We start from the raw sequence: 20,774 nt of genomic DNA, 5'->3' as shown, positions 1-20,774 counted from the left end.
TGGGAGGATTTCGAGACTCAACATATTCTGGACGCACACATTTGTCCGTGGGCTTGTGGCCTAGAGGCCACCATGAGTGACAGAGGATATTAAGGTCAGACAGAGGCGTGATCTAAGGAGACTATAGCTGAAGCTCTGACCGATAAAGCCCTACTGGCCTGCTGATCCTTAACTCCCCTCGGCCACTGCCTCCATTTTGAAACAGCTGACTTCAGTCATTTCAGCACACTTTCCCCTCTTCAAATCCAGCAGTGCTTAAATTTTTCAAGTCCTGCCTGAATAGACTTTAAATATTTATCTTCAAATCTCAAAGTGGAACCATTTCACAAAGACTGCAAAACATGCACCGATACAGGGTGTAGAGGAGCTCCGACCATCACAACACAGGAGCTGTCTGCAGAACATAGATGCTAGTGAGCTGGACCTGAGCCCTGGTGCTGCAGCTTTTTCCACTGCAGTGATGTAACAGTGTTTGGCCCTCACTCGTGGCCCTCGGACCTTCAACAACACGTCCTAGAGAGCTTCCCTCAACCGCAGCCTCGTCTGCTGTGCTCTGCCTGCTCCAAATCCCTCCGCGTGTGCTGTCGCTGGTGCCACACAAATTACGCCTGAGCCCCAGCTGAATTATCCAGTGAATTAAATAGCTTTTAGGGTGGAATTTAAAGATCCAAAAGCTTTTTTCGCCATGAATATTCAGCGGCGTGACTAATTGGGATGAGAAGTGAAGTGTTACCTGGCTGCGTTACGCTACGCTGCAAAAAAGATTAGGGATTTGCTTTGCCGCTTAAGTGACAACCGCTGATAAAAGTTCAAAGTGATAGTGAGGAGGCTGCAGTGTGTTCTGTGTCAACTTTTCCATGTAACATAATGGCAGCACTGCCAAGATGCACCTTACATGCGGCTTATACAACACTGAGGTAAGAAGGTCACATTGGATACATCCGCCTGAGCATCCATCCTATACATGTGCTTATCCGTGGGGTTGCTGTGAGCTAAAACCTCTCCCCAGCAGGCACTGGCCAGCTGGCAGGATAGAAAACAGACACTCTTTATGGACGAGTCTGTCACAGATCATTTATGTGACCAGCAGTTTTAATGAAAATTGTAGTAAACTTGAATGTAAATGCCATTTCTATTATCAGCCATCACCATCTTTGTCTAAAACTGCACAACCCTGTAGACAAGAGAGGCTGCACCGTAGCTCAGACCTTTGAACTGACACGTCTGAATGAGACGCAGCCATCAAGGGATTCGATTCTTCAGTGATGCTTTTCCTACTGTGCAACTAAATGTGTACAGATGCAGGCCTTTATCACAAACTTCAACGTTCTCCCACAGATCCAGCACAGTTATGGAATCTCAGTAACGCAGACGCCACCCCACAGGAACAGTCGACTGTGGAACACACAACATTCAGGAGCCAGTCCACGTCACAACAAGTGGGACTTTAAACTATGTCTGCTGCATTTGTGGGCCCAGATAAAAATGGCTTTTCTCGTCATCGGTGTTAAAGGGCCAGGATTGTTGGAGATAATCAGATCTGACTGACAGCATAAAAGGAAACTACAGTCCAGCGACTACAACTCACTGAATGACAGTGAAGATGCCGACTTCATTGTCGTCCGGGTCCATTGTGGTCGACAAGTCTTTACTGGAGCACTTGCTTCCGGCCCTTCTTCTCCTGTGCGCTCCGGTCCCAGCTCCTGAAAGAGTCTCCTGCCTCTATTTGGACATGTGATACACAACTGAGCTTGCAGGAATAAAACGCGTAGCGTTATGATCACACATACAGCTCCCCTCGTCCAAGTGAGCAGCCAGTGCCCCGAGGGAGGAGAGCGAGCTCGTCGCTTCTGCCTCAGTAATGAAATAACATCACATTCCGGGCCAGTGCATCAGAAAACACAGAGGGATCAATGCAGAACAGCTGGACTCCAACGAGTTGCTGCATGGTCGAGGCGGCCTCGGTGAGCAGGTCTCTTATGGAAAACCATGGAAATTCACCCACAGTGGATTTTTTCTGTTGTTGTTGATGGTTGTTATTTTCTCATTCCAGTAACCGAAGCAAACGGCTCCATGTTTGATCTCCAAGATATTATTTACAATGTTTCAATAAACTGCTGAATTGCAGGATCTGAAATATTAATCCAATCCCTATATGAGGCATTTGGAAATGGCATGTGTTTTATCATCCATGAGAGCTTAAAAATTAAGCTTCAACCATAATCCAAACTCTATTACTATGCACTGCTATGCCAGCCACCTGTCACCCTAACAGAGCCAGACCTACCTAAACCCTACAGGAACCAGAGAACTGGACTTCAACCCAGATGTTTCATTGTAATGTGTTTCACCTTTTATACTTTAATGCATTTGACAAAACAAACAATGTATACATGTATATGCATATATATACATACAGGTAAATGTAATTTAAAGGCATTCTCCTATAAAGCATTAATATCATAATTCAAGCTGGATTACAGCATTCAGGCCCCCTCATGCATGAATGGCATACACAGGCTTCCATTAGTTATGAGCTGAGGCACGTGTCTTTGAAACTGCGAGCAAATGGAAGTGCTTGCATAAGACATCCCATGGCTCATCCAAACATCCCCTGCCCGGTCTGTTGAATAAAAGGACGCCATCCACAATGGGAGAATACAACAGCAGATTTCAGCTTTCCTGAAGCAAACATGGTGAAATGCCAATGATGAAGTCACTTGGAACGTAAAGTTCCCACTTTCTGTCCCTGCAGTTCTATACATATACATGAGCATATGGCCAGAATGTAGCACGCGGAAGACAAAAGCAGATTTTTCTGCAGGAAACATCCTGCGCATGAATCCATCCACTCATGTGGTCTGACACCTGCCCCTGGGCCAGAGTGTGCAGCATCAGTGGCCTGTTTCTTTTCTCTTTTTTTCCCCCCCTGTGACACACAGGCCGCATCATTTAGAACGTGGGGACTTCGGCTGTTAAAAACACAATCCTGCTGCACAGTGTACACATCTGAGAGGCACAGTTAGTGTGCTTTATTGAGGTTACAGCAATAATTATGCAAAATTGTGAAGATGTGCTCTCCCAAGCACAGATATACTGGCTTTAACAACAAAATAAAGCCGAATGCTTGTTTGCAAGTTGCTCTGCCAAACTAAAAAGGCAACGCGCGGCTCCGATGTTCTGATTAATTAGTAAAGCATACTTTAGAGCTTATGAGACCCAGACATCCCAGAGCTCTAAAAACAACTCATAAATGACGACTTAAATTGTTACATCAATCCGCAGTGTGTGCAAGTTCATTTCCAGTCCATCAAGGCTCTGTCTGTTGATTAATAATAGCGGGGAAGTGGCTTTTACATTACTTTATGGAGCAGAACCAACAGAACAAGCATCTATTTGCATAAAATGATGAGAGTCGCACCACGCAGACTGGAAAAAACAAAACAAAACCCCAACCAATCAAACACAAGAGCTTTGGCTGCTCCCTACGTGTGTATTTGTAGCAACATAAACTGCATTTATTCCAATACTGGATTTGTACTGTTTCACTAAAAAGCTACATTTGAACGTTTCTTGCTCTAACATGAGAATTACAGCACAAAGCTGTTGTTCTCATTAAAGCCTGCGTCCTCTTTGAGTTACACACACAGTGCATTATTGAGTAACTACACACGTTCAGGCCAAAGTTTGTAATTATACTTTAATGAGGCCAGTTTACAGCCAGTAAAATAGAACCCCAGCAGGCAGGAAGATGACTCCCCTGACAGTCTGTTAATATACACAAATCACATGGACAGGAAGTACAGGGACATCAATGGCAGTCAATGAGATGCCAGAATATCACTTTCCTCAAATCAGATAGCCACCCTCATGTCGACACACTGCAAAGGCTCCACCCTGCCAGCCAGGAGAGGATAGGATTCACAGCATCCAGCAATTATCTGTAATGTGGGAGAAAAATCAATGTGCCCATGGAAAGCTGCTAAGGTCACCGAGCCAACGCTGTGGCTTGAATCAGGAGCTCCGTGCTGCTGCAGGCCCGCCTTCACGTCTGCAAGCAAGAAAGCTCCCATCATTCCGTCAGGACGTGGGCATGTTAATCATTAGCCTTTTTCTTGTAGTTAAAAATAACTGGTTTCCATCATTTGTAGGTTAAGTGCTTTTTATTTGATTTTATTTCCTCAGAAAAATGCCAGTATTTCCACTTGTACTGTAATTCTGCTTTATTCTGATGTTGTTATATTCCATAGCCCATGTCTCTGTCCCACAGCTGTCTCTACAGTTGCATTGAAGAGTTGTAATGACATATTTTTAGCTTGGAGGGAGAATTTACACTCCTTCACCGGCACTGATAGACCAACAGTAATGTGGTGCCTACAGACAGGTGGGGGACATGATCATAAATAACTTGTCAGTGCTTGTAAAAGCTCAGAGAAGAAAGGGCAGAAAGTGGAACAGCTTGTGACTCACCTCTGCTGCTCTTGGTGTTTGTCCCACGTGCTGCTAACACAAATTCCGTTCTCTCCTGTATGGTCAATTTCCATGTCGGCTCTTCTGAGTGAAGAGTCACTAGTGGAGCTCCTGCAGGGCAAATTTGAAATGCGCCTTCATGAAAAGAGAGAACATCTTGGTGGTGCTGGAAGGGGAGGGCAGGACTCCTTGAGACATTGATAGCGCTGTGTAAATTCTATTAACAGCAAGGCGATATTCAGAGGAATGGAAAATCAATAGCTCGCGACCAGTGATGTCTGAATGTTCAGGCCGAGTGGGAATCTGAGACGGCGTGGCCTCACTGGGGTGCAGGGGGCTGCTTCTGTAAGTGGTTAAATCAAGCTCTTGTCTGACACCTTGATTGCATTTTCACCTCACCATTTCCCCCTCTTACACTTTAGAGAAGTGCTATCAAATGGAAGAGTTAGTAATCCCATTAATAACAATCGCTCTTCTGAGGTAGCTGCACTCTGCTAGGAAATCTCAGACCCTGAACATCTCAATTTTCAAAGTCTTTTTTATTTCTTTTTACTTACACCTACACTAAGGTAGTAGAACCATCTGATCTGTAGAATCTCCTGGACGTCATTCCCATGGTGACTCATCAACACCAAATGTCGCCTGTCTGCTGTGTTAATGTGTCTTATCCCTAAATGAAAGGATGCACCACATGCTGTCCTAGGTTAGCATCACACTCCTGCTGTCTCCCTGCTGAACTCCGACCCCTCTCACTTTACCTCCCTTCAGGCACAATAACCCCGTCTGGACCGACTGATTGTACATTCACTCTATTTGCACTGATTACATCTGTTACAATAATTGCACTACCTACATCCGTTTATTTGCACTGCTTTTCATACTTTTCACATTTTTTACCATACTTTATCATTATAGTATAGTCAAAACATACATAGTTAAAAACTGCATAAATAGCCTCTATTGATCCTGTAGGAAATTCAGCACCATAGTTACAGCCTGTATATATATTTATCTTGGTTGCAATGACTTTTATATACCCTTTACATATCTATGAGCTCTGTAAATACAAACATATATATTGATATCATAAACATATATTAATGTGTGTATATATTGTATATACCTCATCACAGTTTTATTTGCTACTTAAGCACTTCTGGTTAGATGCTAACTACATTTTGTTGCCTTGTACTTGTGACATGTGTAATGACAATAAAATTGAATCTAATCTAATCTAATCTATGCCATCGTCAGCATTGAGAACTGACAAAGCTCTTTATTTTTAGCATGCTGAGGTTTTGACCTAAAATATATGATTTAACGGAACTGAGAGCTGCTATAAGCAGAACGGCGTTTCCATGAAAGATGACTCTCCAGCCACACTTCTCTCTTAAAAAAGCCGAGTGTTTGTGCTCACGACGGCACAACAGCGCCCACCTGTGACAGAAATTAGACTCTTCATCTTCACACAACATTAACATACCCTGTATTTTGTGTCTTCATTTTGTTGGCCGCTCTATAAACAAGCAAGAATCGTGACAAATTCGAATGTTACTGTTTTGGTATTTGGTGAGATTTAGCAGTAAAGATCAAAAGCTGCTGAGAATCTGCTGTAACCTGATAATGACACGAAAGCCATTTGTCAAAAGCAACTGCATCTCAAAATATACATGTAATAATGGTGCATAGCACAGATCATTTACCTATTCTAATTAAATCAGGAAACAGCATATAGGGTGTGAAGTACAAGCCTAAAATTTGCACAAGGGTTGGATTAGGTTACCATTAGCACAACAACCGTGCTGCCAGCCCTCCAAGCTGCTTAAACCCCTCATGGAAATAACCCCGGTAATTTATCCAAATTGTCATCCCTCAATCCTGCTTTGATTTAAGATGGCACATGGGTATCCTATCCAATGCCGCGCTGTCTAAAGCTGGTCGCTTGTAGTGGGTGTTAACAGGAATGAAACATATTTCAAAACTAACATTTCTCTTTAAAATATGGACACGCACTGGTGACTCAATTAGACATGAATGTCTGGAGTCTAAGTGCCACAAGGCTGACAGCTTTCATAGTATTCACCAGAGAGGTGAGCTAATAAATCATAAAGATGATGTCCCACTTCTGTCCCCAGGAATCCGTGCGGCTCCTCACCAGCAGGGGGCGTATAAAATCCCAGCAAGGCCCAGAGCATCTCAAACACTGACTCCAATTAAGACATATTAGTTTCACCCCACATTCATTTCCTGCGTGGTCCAAGTTATTATCGTGACGTCTGCTACGCGTATCCCGGAAACACGTGACTAATGGGGAGTCTGATGAGAATCAGTTGGGAGTCTCCAAAAACCTCGGTGCCATCACCAAATAAGTGGATCAAACGCAAAGCTGCGCTCTTATCGCCACTTCCCCTGTCTGTTTTGTGGACACTGGTATCTGATGAATCCTTATCGTGCCCATACAGAGCTGGTTCACATGCCATGTTATCACACGGGTCTCTTCCCCGGGGCCCCCACAGGAAGAGCCAGCTCCCGGGGCACCGGGAAGAAAGTAACTCAACTGCCTTTCGGTAAGGAAGGAAAAAGAACTGTGGGCACAAGTCGGATTTTGAATAAGGACGGGATCCGTCTAGTTCGAAACTTTAATTTTTGTTGTGGTTGAAGTTCACCTGGTATATTTGAGTAGGAAAATCATCGGAAATTTTGGAGAGCACTATTTAATCTTTCTGCCAAAACCATTTTGGTTTTGCAATTTGATATATAAACGATGATAATGTCCTACAATGAGATGCTTGCTTGAAACCTTTGCTGTGTTTAATATGTGTGTTTAAAAGCCACACATACATCCAAATCCCTGGATATTTACCGACGAGGTGGTTTATTAAAAACTGAGAAGAGGGAGCAGTGACTCAGAGAATGTGGGTGGAGGGGGTGACCAGCACGGTGACGCGCGCGGCGCTGACGCGCTCCTCCTGCTGCTGCTGCTGCTGCCCACCCCTGTCGCCAATCGGTGCTGCTCCTTCGTCGGACCCGAAACTGAGACATGAATATATTTAACACGCATCTAACCACGACTTGACCAGCCGAACAGAGTTATGTCCGCTCAAGGATTACTGAGCAGTGTTTTTTCGTGTTCTCTGAGCCCGAAAACTATCACCAAGCAGAAACTGAGGCAGACCCGCAGCTTGGACCCGGCGTTGATGCGACATTATGGTACCGGAGCAGAGAAGACATTGTCTATGGTCAGTGACCCGATAGTGTTGATTATGCAAGTGTATTGTTTGATTGATATGTGGGGTGCTCATTATGGGCTACATGTCCTCTCATAATTAATATGCCCATGAATCAGAGCTCATGAAGCCAGGAGTGCTCTTTTAAATAAAGTTTGCCTAGACATGATTTTATTTGCTGTATATTTCAATGCTGCAATGTGAGAACAACTGAACTTGGTGAGAACTTCTGATGAAGTTTTTCCATGATTGCAACATCGCTGTGACACAGATCGGCTGCTGCGACGCAAAGTTAACTCCAAAATGATCCTCTTTTTGTGAGAGGATGTCGGGGGAGGCATAAGCTTGTTCTAACCTGCTGATCTTTATGTTGCAACAAAGTGCCACACGCGTGAGTCAGCTGAAAACTGTCGCACAGTTAAGGAGGAGACGAAAAAGTGCGACACTGTGGGGGATGATGAAAGGCTGGAAAAGCATCACGCTGACCCTACGGATACAGAATAACTCTGCTGTATTTTGTGCAGCAGAATCATTTAAAATCGTTGCGACCTCTTGTCATCTTTTGTCAGGGATGAAGCTGATTTACTTGTGCATTCCGCCCCATCACAGTTGCGTCTTGCTCTGCATGGCAACACTGTTTGTTTGGTACAATGGAAAAGTGTTGCATACGTGACATTATAATTGGCTTGTTACGCACGCAGGTGTCTGTTTTCTCAACAATAACCCACCTCTAGCCAGAGCTCTTAGAAATGTAATCACTATAAATCTCCACGGGGCTGACCAATCCTGGGGGGGCCTGCACGTCAGGCGTGATGCCCGACGCCATCCCCAATGTTGTCACCAACACAATGACACAGATGTGCAGCACTCAGAGTTTGGATGATACTGTTTGACAGGTCGCGAGCATGAGTGAAATCCTCATTGATCAGTGATCACCATCAATGCCGTCGTGCATCTGGTATCTGGTTCTGGACCAGTTTATGTCAGGCGGAATCAGGTGTGAGGACCTTGGTGGAGACTCATGGTGACAATCATGTGACTCAACCTGACTGGATAAAAGCAAGACAGTATTTAAAATACTAGCAGTCATCCAACAGTCACTTTTTTCCAAATATTTATGTACTTCACATAATAAACACCCTTTGGTATAATATTTATCTTAAAAAAAAATAACTATACATTTGCTCTGAGCCAAGAATAGGCAAACTTTATAATCCTTTCTTTATTTTTTAGGTTAGAAAAAGCCGTATGGAAAGTGTCTGTTAATAGTGTTTGAGAGGGAAACCGTTTCGTTGTTATGTATATTATTTAAATCCTCACCAAATACTAAGTGATGGTGCAGCCCTGGCACAGAAGCAAGTCTTCCCCTTTGTTTAAAACAATGTGTCACTGTGGTATTTGTGATCTATGCTATAAGTGACCTTGTATTTTCCATAGGTTCAGCGTAGCAGCGTCGATTAGAGATGTGCTCGCTCACGCTGTCAGTCGGCTCGGCTCAGACGGAAAGCAGAGACATCTGGTTTACATGAAGAGAGCGTCTACTTTTATTTCTCCCAGCGCAGCAGCACGACCTGATCCTTGGCTGCAGCCCCGCAGGGACATTTTCCTTCCCATGGGAGACGGTTTGCATGGCATGGAGCTAAAGGCTGCTGGCTTCAAACCTCAGCACCAAAACATCCAAGCTTTAACCGATGGGCGCACTTTCATGGTCATCATCAATAGCTTGTGCTGACATTTGTGGTGTGAAGGTCAGGTGGAACGTTTGAGGCTTCTCAGAGCATCAAACCCCCAAATCCACCGTCTCAGGAAAGCATTATGCAGCCTTTTAAAGTCTGGAACAGTCTAATACCCCAGACAAAGCCCAAATAACATCTTTAATATATTTTAGAGGGAAAACAATGGATTCAATGTCGTAGTGACGCTGCTGGAGCAATTGCGGCTAAAAACACTGTGCTGGACATTCCTGAGATAAAAGAGATGGTGTGCAATCACAGTTTTATGGAGTTTAGACTGTACACTTGTGGCAGCTCTCAGAGGGAACGTGAGGTGTCTCCATAGCGACGGACAAAACAACAACAAAGGACCTTGTGAAAACTCTGAATAAAAGTAATGTGAACCATGATAATATCCTTTTAAGTCGCCGCAGAGCCGCTTGGCCAGATTAAAAACAATCTGATTAAAAACACACAAAGACATTTAAATTCATACGGCAGATTTCTTGTGACCCGTGTCATCACAGTCCCCAACAACACCTCTCATGTCTGACTGGTATTGCGCAGCCTCATCCAAGACGCTCAGCTCAGACCAGTCAGCACGGGGACAGGGGACCTCCGAGGGCGAAGCCTCTGCTCCATCCAGTCACGTTGCTTGTCATAGATTCTTAATGATGTGGAGCCCAAGTCCAAGCCTTGGCTGGACGTCGTGGCCCATTATTGGACTGAGGAGGCGCTACCAGGGACGGGTCTGTGCACGAGAGGGACTGCAAAGAGCTGAATATGCTCTTCATCTAACCTGTCAGTGCCTCACTGCTGTTTATCGCAGGAGAGCGTTTATCTTTAGGATAAATAAGAAGCGTTGACAGTAAACACAAAGGAGTGTGAGAGCAATGAGTTCCCAATGGTGCTACTAACTGTCTGCTATATTGTATTGGGTTTATATTAATTAACCTTAGAAGAAACGGTGTGTGCTACATTTAATATAAAGATAATCAAACTATGGTGGTTATTTCCCTTGCTGAAAATCAAATTAATGCCATATTCTGAATTAAATCAGCGATCTGGATCCCTCCAGTCAAGGACCAGTTCAGAAACGCCTCGCAGCGCCATAAATATGCCATCAAATTCCCCTGCCGCGGGTTAACGTGATGGGTCAAAACACAACTTGATTTTGAAATTTACTCCATTTGATTTACAGGTTGCATAAGGTGTAAACACTATTTGCGGAGGAATTCAGATCCGAATATTAGAGCAAAGGGGGGAGGCTATGGGAGTTAATTTATTCAACATCTAAAGAGAAACCATAGTTTATCTGCGTTAAACTCCCCCCTCCACAGATGTGTTTTCTAGTTCACCGTTATGTCCAGACAGCGCTGAGCCCTCCCACACCCATCTGGCTCCACCGTTACGGCCACGGCGTTTCCGCCCTCAGTTAAATGCGCCGTCGGCTGAACTTTTGCCAGATCTTGGTGCGCACATCCAGCAAGTGTGCGTGGGGCTCGGGCGCAGCGGGTTACCTGGTCGTCCGTCTGGTGTGGAAGTGCGCGCGGCTGCGCGATGGGAGACCCGCGGGTGGCGCAAAGCATCACGTATCTTGTGAGTAGCCACTGATGCGCTTTCCAGCTTCTGATTTACACGGTGCGTTTGGTTGTTCACCGCTACTTTTTAGTCGAATACCTAATGGTTTTTTAAAAATCTTTTCACCCCGCAGTGTACTATTTTGAATTTATTTATTTATTGGTCTTACTTTTCTCCCAAAATACAACCAGAGGTCTTTCAGTGCTGCATTTAATGTGTCCCCAAGCCTCAAAATACATTCATCAGCTCCCTGCATCTATTTCTATGTTCGATTACTGTAATCTGCACTTCCAATCTCCCTATTCTGTGTGAGCTACCTTGCACGCTTCCTCTCATTGTGTTCCAGGGAGCACCAACAAAAGCTCATGGTTTCCTCCGGGCTTTAAATTCAAGTTTGGTGCTGCACAGTCAATGCGACCTTCATCGACACAGGAGAGGACTTAGTTTACTCGGAGCCGGACGGATTTGTTTGAACAGGATCTATCTGAGCAGTGCAACAAATCAGCATCTCAAACATGTAAAGCAAAGACCCCCAACGGCATCGCTGTGTCAATTGACGTGGTTTATGGTGCTGCGGAAAACAAGCGGCGCCCTTGTGCGTCCACGGTAGTCATGAGGTCAACATGGTCGGAAGCTAATGTACAACTAAAGTCATGTCAGCATGTTACAATAAGAGCATCAGTTATGGTCTGACCTCATCCAATGCCTTTAAAATGAGAACCATCTGTGAGAGGGGAGGTCACCCATGAGATCTGTGGAAGAGGGTTGTTTTGTTTTCTGATGGAATAAGAAGAACTGGTGGACGTTTGTTAAAACTGGACCTGCCCACACGATGGCTGTTGACAACAACAGTTAACGCAACTAACATACCAAAACCTGCATTGGATAACACAGCAATCAGACTTATTAAACTAAACATGAATCTCAGACGACCAGGTGGTAAACAAGGAAGAGAGTGTATTGCTGTACTGCAGGAGTGAAGGCCGTACAGAAATACTCCACACAAAAACAGTGTTTTATTCCAGTTTGCCAGCAGTCATAAAGTGTTCTTGTGAAAGAGGTGGAGCTGTTTACTTCCAAGCAGCATTATCACAGCCATGAATGAAATATTTATACCATAAAATGGAATGAGGGGAAACACCCAAAGAGAAAATTCCAGAATTGGAGAGCAGAAAGGGAAGCTCAGAGAGGGAAAAGTCATGGCTTTAACAGATGACTGACGGTGTTATTAACGGTTTCATTTTCTCCACCATTAGAGGAGGAAAACAGGTTAAAAAAGAAATCCTTGTAAAATCCAATGAAACCGTGGGTGGTTATTGCGTTATGTTATAGTTACAGTAAGAAAGGGTTGTTTTTCTCTGGAAGAAAAGCCTATTCCTTCTTCCTCTATCAGCTGCGTTCACTCCCTTTTAGTGAACAATAGTTGAAACAATAGTTCCCCTTGATCTGTACTAAAGTACTGTACTACTAATCTGTTAGTCATTTAGAATACTGACTGTCGCCATGGTTATCTGTGCAAGCTAACTTTGGAATACCGGAAATCCAGAGTAAATCACTTTATCTCACTTTGTGGTGCAGTAGATTGATGCTGCTCTGGGACGGCATTAGCAACGATTTTCTAAAAAAAATGAAATCTACTAAATGATTAAATGCCTGGTTGCTGGAAGGATCCAGGCCCCTCTGACTGTAAATTGTGCAGGTTCTCCCAGCGCCTGTTTGGGATTTCTCCCAGCGCTCTGGTTTCCTCCCACTGTCTAAAGTTTGCTCACTGGTAATCACAGACTCTTGTCAGTAAATCTCCCTCCATCACATTAGTGCTGTCGTCAACGCAGCTGTCTGTGTCCTACAGAACGCTGGGCTACTGTTTTGTTGCCCTAATTCTGGCTGGGTAAGACTGAGCCACTTTAGCGTGAGCCTTATCCTGATAATGAGCTCCTAAGCCTCTTTAGAACAGGGCTGTGCTGGATCAAAGCGCTGTAATCTCCTCCACGGAGATGCTCATAGGTTGATTTCAGATCAGATTAACTGTCCCGTCATTAGCGCAGAGCAAATCTTCAAAACTGTTAAATTCCATCTCTGTTTGTGTTGCAGTCCTGTAGATACTCTGGATTGACAACTGAGGGAGTTTGTTCAAAGATCAGTAATTTTTTAACTCCATTTATATCCAAACATTGATTTTTACCAGGGGATCCAGCTCATAAAGCGCATTATGGGCATATTCTTGCCACTTTTGATTTTGCGAATAGCAATTTTCTGCTCTTTCGACACACAATTGCCACTCGCACAACAATTCAATCCCAGCGACCTCAGAATATGGAAACGGAGCGTTCTTCGGATTCCTCCAAGTGTTAGCTGTCAGCTCTCGTCACGGGGAGCATCAGATGATTTATGTTGAGATTTCAGCCGGCGGAGTGTGTGATTAGACGTGAACCCGTGGCGCGGTGACAGTGATGAATGCTGTGCGTCTGCGTCTGTGTGTCCTCAGGGTGACTTCACCTGGAAGAGCGTGTCAGGGCGCAGCATCGGCCTGAAGCCCGTCCCCCTGCAAAGCCTGTCAGAGCTGGAGCGATGTCGTCTGCAGGACGTAGCCTTCAGGAGGCTGCTGCGGGACCGAGACATGGGCTGCCACATCTCCATCCCCAAAAGTAACACACGCAAAAAAGAGAGAAATGTAGCTTTATATGACAAACATCCACCCCCAAACTCTTGTTTTCTGATGTCTTCTATAGATGGTCACAAGCACAAGAAGTCGCTCAGGCAGAAGCTGGATTCCTTATCCAAGGAGAAGAGTAAAGACAAAGGTGAAGAGGCTGCGCTTGTTGTTGCTCCTGTCATCTCCTGACACACAGCATCCTCTCCGACCCTCCTGTCTTTAAGCAAGCAGATCAGAATCTGGAGCGCTGTAAAGACGTCTCAGAGGGAGCTTTGACGGCCGCGCCTGCTGCAGCCTTCTGGCAGGAAAGTAATGTTTTCTGTCAGAAAAGCAGTGGAGGGAAAAAAAATCAAGTTTAAGTGGTGGGTCGTCATTACAATGCATCGTAGGCATGGCTGCCATCCTCTTCACCTCCACCCTTTGGTTTACAAAGGCACTTCAGAAAGTGTCTGACAGAACATTCTCTTTACAAATTTAGCTCGAGCGGGAGAATTTTTGAAGAAAACTAAAGACAAGGATGTCTTCAATGTCAAAAGTGGCACATTTCCAGTGCAATTGAATGCTTTCATGAACTCCTTGTTCTCCCGTCTCTTACGCAGAGGTCACGCCCCTGGTGTTTGGAGTACCGCTCTGTCAGGTCATTTCCAACGACCGGACGCTCAAGCAGCGGCACGATCCCCCGTGGGAGGGTCACAGCGACCCCACGGAGCTGATGCTGTCCTTCCTTCACCTCACCACCAGCTTCAAGAGGACCAACAGGGAGTTCTCCAGCAGTAACTCCTCCCTGAGTTCCAGTGAAGCCCCCAATGAATCAACTTTGATCAGCACTGCCGACGCAGCCCCTCGGACCCGCAGGAGGGTAGGCTGCTCCGTCACGGGCTTCTTCCGAAATAACACTCATTCCATTTCCTGCTCATTTGTAGTGTGTTCTTCAGAAGGAGGCGTTCCTCCTGTGAGCAGACCATGCCCGTTTATCTACCCCGTATCTTTTCCCCGGCAGGGCGGAGTATCGGTGGATTGCATCACCGACCTTGACGATAACCAGTCGCGGCTCTTAGAGGCGCTCCACCTGTCCCTGCCTGCAGAAAAGGCCTGCAGCAGGAAGAAGAGATGCGACAAAAAGCTCAGCCTCAACCCCATTTACAGGCAGGTTCCCCGAGTGGTGGAGCTCTGCTGCCAGCACCTTGAAAAACACGGTATGTTTTCGTTGGAATAGAAGCCGTGCAGAAACAGAACAGGGCTTGTTGTCTTTGTACACAATCAAAAAAGATATTGGAAGCAGAGTGTTGATATACTGAGGCTGAATCTCCATCTTGATTTAGGGCTACAGACAGTTGGAATATTCCGCGTTGGGAGTTCCAGAAAGCGAGTGCGGCAGGTATGACCTCATCTGGGGAGCTTCATATTGTACATCCAAGTCCATCTTTGATGAGGATTGTGATATAAGGAAATCTCTTCCAGCTTTGCAAGGAATTTGACCGGGGATGGGAGGTTCATTTGGACGAGGAGCACAGCGTCCACGACGTGGCTGCATTACTGAAAGAGTTCCTCAGAGACATGCCTGAGCCGCTGCTAACGAGAGAGCTCTACACGGCCTTCATCAACACCGTGTGTGAGGAGCGCACATGTATCAGCCATCAAACCAACAGAAATCATCCTGTTTTCTGTGATTTTTCCAGATGTGTCATTGACATCAAATGTGGTGGCTTTTTTTCCTGCAGCATTGGCACGTGCAGACCAAGAGCATGCCCTCCAGCTCCTGATTTTTCTGCTTCCTCCCTGTAACAGCGACACTCTGCAACGCCTCCTCCACATGTTGTCCACGGTGGCTGCACATGCTGACGACAGCATCAACTGTAAGGGACAGAAGGTAACGGAAGAATGCTGCTCTGTGACACAATTTTGCATTCTGTTGTGTGCTGCTTATTTGAGAGTTTTATACGTGTTTTATGATATTTGTTTACTATATTAAATAATACATTAGATAAAAGCCCAAGCAAATAAAGTTGCATTGTTTAAAAAATAAAGACAAAATGCAATTTTATAGTGTAATAAACGCTAGTAACCACTAGAGGGGAGTATTGCAGAACTTTGATATATCTAAATTTAATATAATTGTTCATCGTGAATGTCTTTAAATGATAAAGAGCCAACAGAATTTGGTATGCCAAAGGAGTCTAGAAAGATATCTAATATAGAATTTATAGAATTCAGATGAGAGACACTTAACGCACATGTGACTCTACAATATGCCCAAATTCCATTTTTTTATATAATGATAAACTTTTACTCAATTCCATTTGCAGGCCCAATACCTAAATTAGAGCTTAATTGTTCCCCACAGCGGGTTTCTTGTTGGCTCGAGTCCTGGAACATACACAGAAGAGGTCTGATTGGTTTCTTTGAACAAGTGATGTGAACAGATCCACCCTTATTGATGGTGGCAGCTGCGCATTCCCAACATTTTCTGGGTGCTGAGGAGGGTCAGTGTGCATCAAAAGGGTCCCTAATTGATAAAGTCTTGATTAATGTGTGCTGCCTCATTATGATCATCATGAGGGATATGTGAAAACTGGCTGATCAATCCTGATTATTGTTTCCCTTTGTTTCAGGTGTTGGGAAACAAAATGACATCGTACAATCTGGCCACCATCTTTGGACCAAACCTCTTACACAAACAGAAGAACCCAGAGAAGGAGTTTACAGTCCAGAGCTTCGCCCGGGCAGAGGAGAGCACGGCCGTCATCAGCGTGGTCCAGAAGATGATCAGCACCCAGCAAACACTATTTATGGTGGGTGAAGAAGTGGTGCCTTAAAAACTGTAAGAAATAAAATAAGGGAAATGAAAAAACAAAACATGTTTATGTGAACGCCCCCCCGCCCCGCATGCTTTGAGAGAGTGGTTTCACTATCACCTAATAAAACGTTTAAATTAGCTTTATATGTTTAGAAATGGGAGGTTTACAGCCACTTATCAACCAAAGCAGCTTTGCAGTAAAACAAAGAAACCGTGGGACGTCTCCCCCCTCGCAGCCCTGCGGAATCTATCCAACTGAATATTCATCCTAGTAAATATTAAATGATAGGCCTCATTGAAGAGGTTAATACGTCGCCCCACCCTGCATTTTTAAACAGTCTGATTAGCAGTGAGGGCAGGACCCTCGTCTTTTACATTTTCTGCTATTCTGCTTCTCACCGGGTGCAGATGAATCTAATTGGGAGTATCTGAAAATGAAGCCACAGGGCAAAAATAAAGCCCATTAGGCATTTGCTCTGCGTCATTAGTTCTGCTCTTCCGTTAATTATTTTCACCTCGCAGCATCCAAACAGCGGCTGCTGCGGCTGCTGCGGCAAAGTCCTCCAGTGAACGTTTGGATGTAACGTCCACGTGCTGAGTAGGTGTGGTGGCACGGTGGGGTTAAGTGCTCTTTTTGTGCTGCTTTGATTGTGGCAGGTTCCTGCTGACCTGCAGAACGAAGTGCTGATGAGTTTGTTGGAGAGCGACGGCGACGTGGTGGATTACCTGCTGCGCCGGAAGGCCTCGCAAAACCTGTGAGATCCCAGCACTTTTGCGTGCGAAGCCCAGTGCATCGTCACGTCTTCACGTCTTCACGCTCGGTCGCACGTGTCTCCGTCTCGTAGGGGACCAGGGACCATCTCGCTGAACATCCCCCTGAATGAGCGACGCTTATCCAGTAATTCCACCAAGGTGTCGAGTGGAGATGTGTCTCCTTATGACAACAATTCCCCCGTCCTGTCGGACGGACTGGTGGAGAAATATCCGGACGACAGTGACCCGTTCGCCCACAGCGTCCCCAGACTGTCTTTCACAGTTCATTCTCCCGAAGGTTCCTCCAGGAACTCTCCTACACTGTCCACAGACAAAGGTGAAGGACTTTATTTTAGATATATAGATTGTTAATCACTATAAAGACTACAGGTAATCCCTCTGGTTCTGTTGCTCTTGTTAGAGGCCTCAGCGGATCATTTCTGGGACACCTGGGAGGAATTTCTCAGCGAGGACTTTGCGGACTCTCGCCTGACAGGTGATAGAACCTGCGCTGCTGCAGCTGACCTTGAGTCTGCATGTGATGAATGCTGAGTTTTAATGGCGCCTTCTCCTACGCTCCCTTGGAGACGTAACAGAATCCCAGTCGTGCAGATCATCAGAGGAGTGGAGCGGTCGCCAAGGTAACAACAAGCCGCCCATCACTCCAACGGCAACCTCATTGGGTGTGTTGGATAACAGGCCACACCTCCCGGTGACTCGCAGCAGCAGCGGCCCCCACGACCACAGAGGACAGACACGGACGCCATCACCGTTGCATCAGAGGCTGTGTGGCCAATCAGGAGCCATCAGCCTGGACAACCTGGCAGCAATGACAAGACACCCAGCGTGTCCGTTACTGGAGGTCAGGACACATGTTTTGTCTCATAATGACGGAGCGCTGAGGGAGACCCATATTACTCACTCCACGCCCTCCCTTCCCACACGACAGCCTAACCTTGACGCTCTGAAGACGGCCGGCACCACAGCCGCCTCTGGGTCTGGACAGGTTAATGGTGCCGGTGCCCCAGACTGGCGTTCAGGGCGCTGGCACATATGGCAGAAAATGTCAGAGGAAAGTCCAGAAAAAATGCCGGAAACTCTGGTCTGATGTATCAGCTGCAGTGGTGACTTTCTGATAAATGTCTATATATTCTCCTTTTAAAAATGATATTTTATGTTTCTATATTTCATTTTTGTAATTTTTGTCTGTCAATTGTAATATATTGTGCCAATTAAAGTTGGAGTTGACTCACAACACAACAATCTTGACGTCATAGTTAGGCTTGAAAAGCAATGACAAGTTTAATTGCTCCTGAATGGAAGTCGATCATGTATGTTTCTAAAGAAAAAAGCACTTTCTAAAGCACTTGTTCAATGCAGATTTGGCCACAATTTAAAGCAAGTGAGCGCATAAAGTAGAATCACATGGTAATCAGGACCTCCAACGAGTTCTAACATGATGATTCCAGGCTCACATCTATACTAAGCCTTTTGGAGTTCTTTTTTTATCCATTCTTGTTCCCATCATAGTTAAAATTCATTATGATGTTTGTGGTATTTAAAGCAAAGCCTCGCAAGAAAGGATTAAAAACAGAATTGCATTTAATGAAACTAATGGGCTCCTGCAGTGATGCGCTGTGTTGATCGTTGGACAGAGGTAAATCTGTTCCAGTTTTTCTGAATCGCGAAAGCACTAAACTCATTCTGCGAACCAAATGTGGTCCCATTTATGAAATCCATCGCTCTTTTGCCAAAAACAGAAGCAATTTTCACCCATTTAGACACAACTTGCAGATCTCATTTGCAACGCTCAATCTCACTCGCCCCAACACATTAATCACTGTGATGCACTTGTGAGGCAAAAAGGAAGCTAGTGGCGGTAGAAGATACACACAATTACAGCGCATGTGTCATAAGTCACACACAACCTCTCACAACTGTTCACACTTGTTGCTGATGATGGAACCAAGATGAGTCGGTCGTGGGTGCTCATGGCCGAGCCAAAAGTTGATATCAGAAATGGATGGACGCAATCTGAAGGGCAGAGGAAGAAGAGTGGAAGTGCGAGGTGGCGTACAAGGAGGAAAAGGAGGAGGGGGAGGAAGGACAAGGGCGGTCATTTCAGATGAAATCTGTGCAACTGTGATAGACCATGTTCTTGTTCAGGGAAATGCAATGAGCAGAGAAGGACACGGAGAACAACCCAATCAGGGGATTCAGAGAGAACATCTGATTGTTTCTCTTTGTTCATTGAACGTTTTGGAGGTTTCAGAGTTTGGAACTGCACAATCCTGTTGCCACATGAGGATGGAAGGACTCCTCTACCCTCCCAACAGCAAGAGGCTCTCACAGTTAGTAACATGCTCCTTCAAGGCCATTCGACGGTGACTCACAGTAAAAGCTGTAAAGGCTGTACTGTATATATTATGAGGGAACCAAGAGCATCAGGCTCAGCATTGACCGGGTGCTCCATCGTAACAGGGCGCACATGAAGCAGCCCTTTGAGCTACTCAGAAAGGGTCAAGATCGATGATTTCACACGTTCACAGTGCTGTCAACACTAAATACTATCCTACATTATTACTGTCTGTACATTGGAGTGCATAAACTGAGTCTGTATTTCTGTAACTAAATTGATTTTTATGTATCGAAAGTGTTTCAGTTGGATTCTACAATAACACCTAATGAATACATTTTTACGCTAATGTGCTTTAGGCTTACATTTAGTTTTAATCCTTTGGTCTTTAGTGTATACCATAAATTCTGTTATCTTAATTGTGTTACTGGGCTTTGAATATTTTTGAAACACCAACAATTATGACAAACATTTATTTTCTGGAGCGAGGTGACCGGAACACTGTGTTTTCCAATTTCTGATGTGGTGTTTAATGAATGCTCAGTAGTGTTTTAATTATCACTGGCTGATGTTAAGACCTGAAAACCTTGTTTTTATTTTGAGAACAGACAAAAGTGTTTTGACTCAAATGGCCACTAGATGGCAGTCGTGACCATACAAATATATTTTAACCTGACCTCAAAATTTTATACTACGGTACTAGAAAAAAAAGCTCACCGCATAGATGTTTTTATTCCACCTTTAAATCCGGATTTGAGCTCTTTCAGTCATGATTGCGATGATGTTTTTGCAGATGAATGAGCTCGACTGCTTTCAATGCAGATGTACACGTTGTGCAATTAACAGCATTTTTCCTCTGTGTGCGCAAAAATTAAAAGCTTGAGGACAATAACACCCCCCACCTCAATACTTTCCCAATGTGACTCAAACGGTTTCTGTATTTGTGTCAATCAACAAGAAGCATCTTGACCCTGATTCTAAACTTCTTTCTAGCTTGTTAACCACAGGAGGACTTAGGGGATTTCCTCAACACGAAGATTTGTGGTTAAACTTTCCATATCTGCCTGCACAGCTGTGTGAGCTGAGCTGTGTTTGGCCTCTGTTCTGACTAAACCAAAGAGACAGGAGAACAGGATGTCTGGAGGTTTTTCTATACATACTCACTACGGTTTGCTTTCCAATCTGCACCACAAATGGGAGATATCGGCCCTATAAAAGGCACCAG

The 20,774-nt window shown here is 44.8% G+C and overlaps 1 protein-coding gene across 4 annotated transcripts in view; it reads left to right on the top strand.

Moving 5' to 3' along the window:
- Positions 1 to 20,467, top strand: part of LOC130540059 (rho GTPase-activating protein 6-like) — a 31,250-nt gene extending 10,783 nt beyond the window's left edge. The window contains exons 1-14 of one of the 4 annotated variants that reach the window (XM_057058957.1): positions 7,570 to 7,709; positions 9,135 to 11,008; positions 13,476 to 13,635; positions 13,720 to 13,791; positions 14,243 to 14,502; positions 14,644 to 14,839; positions 14,966 to 15,021; positions 15,105 to 15,255; positions 15,365 to 15,513; positions 16,256 to 16,435; positions 17,098 to 17,195; positions 17,286 to 17,530; positions 17,615 to 17,689; positions 17,781 to 20,467. In XM_057058957.1, coding sequence (XP_056914937.1) covers positions 10,970 to 11,008; positions 13,476 to 13,635; positions 13,720 to 13,791; positions 14,243 to 14,502; positions 14,644 to 14,839; positions 14,966 to 15,021; positions 15,105 to 15,255; positions 15,365 to 15,513; positions 16,256 to 16,435; positions 17,098 to 17,195; positions 17,286 to 17,530; positions 17,615 to 17,689; positions 17,781 to 18,301 — 2,202 coding nt within the window. In that variant the 5' untranslated portion in view covers positions 7,570 to 7,709; positions 9,135 to 10,969 and the 3' untranslated portion in view covers positions 18,302 to 20,467. Of the gene's footprint in view, positions 1 to 7,397; positions 7,710 to 9,134; positions 11,009 to 13,475; positions 13,636 to 13,719; positions 13,792 to 14,242; positions 14,503 to 14,643; positions 14,840 to 14,965; positions 15,022 to 15,104; positions 15,256 to 15,364; positions 15,514 to 16,255; positions 16,436 to 17,097; positions 17,196 to 17,285; positions 17,531 to 17,614; positions 17,690 to 17,780 lie in introns of those variants that run through there. The other 3 variants (XM_057058950.1, XM_057058943.1, XM_057058965.1) reach the window with 3 other exon arrangements.
- The last annotated feature ends 307 nt before the right edge of the window (positions 20,468 to 20,774 follow it).

This window comes from Takifugu flavidus, chromosome 1, assembly GCF_003711565.1.
Source record: "Takifugu flavidus isolate HTHZ2018 chromosome 1, ASM371156v2, whole genome shotgun sequence".
Lineage (NCBI taxonomy): Eukaryota > Metazoa > Chordata > Actinopteri > Tetraodontiformes > Tetraodontidae > Takifugu > Takifugu flavidus.
This window is presented reverse-complemented; position numbering and strand designations above follow the sequence as displayed.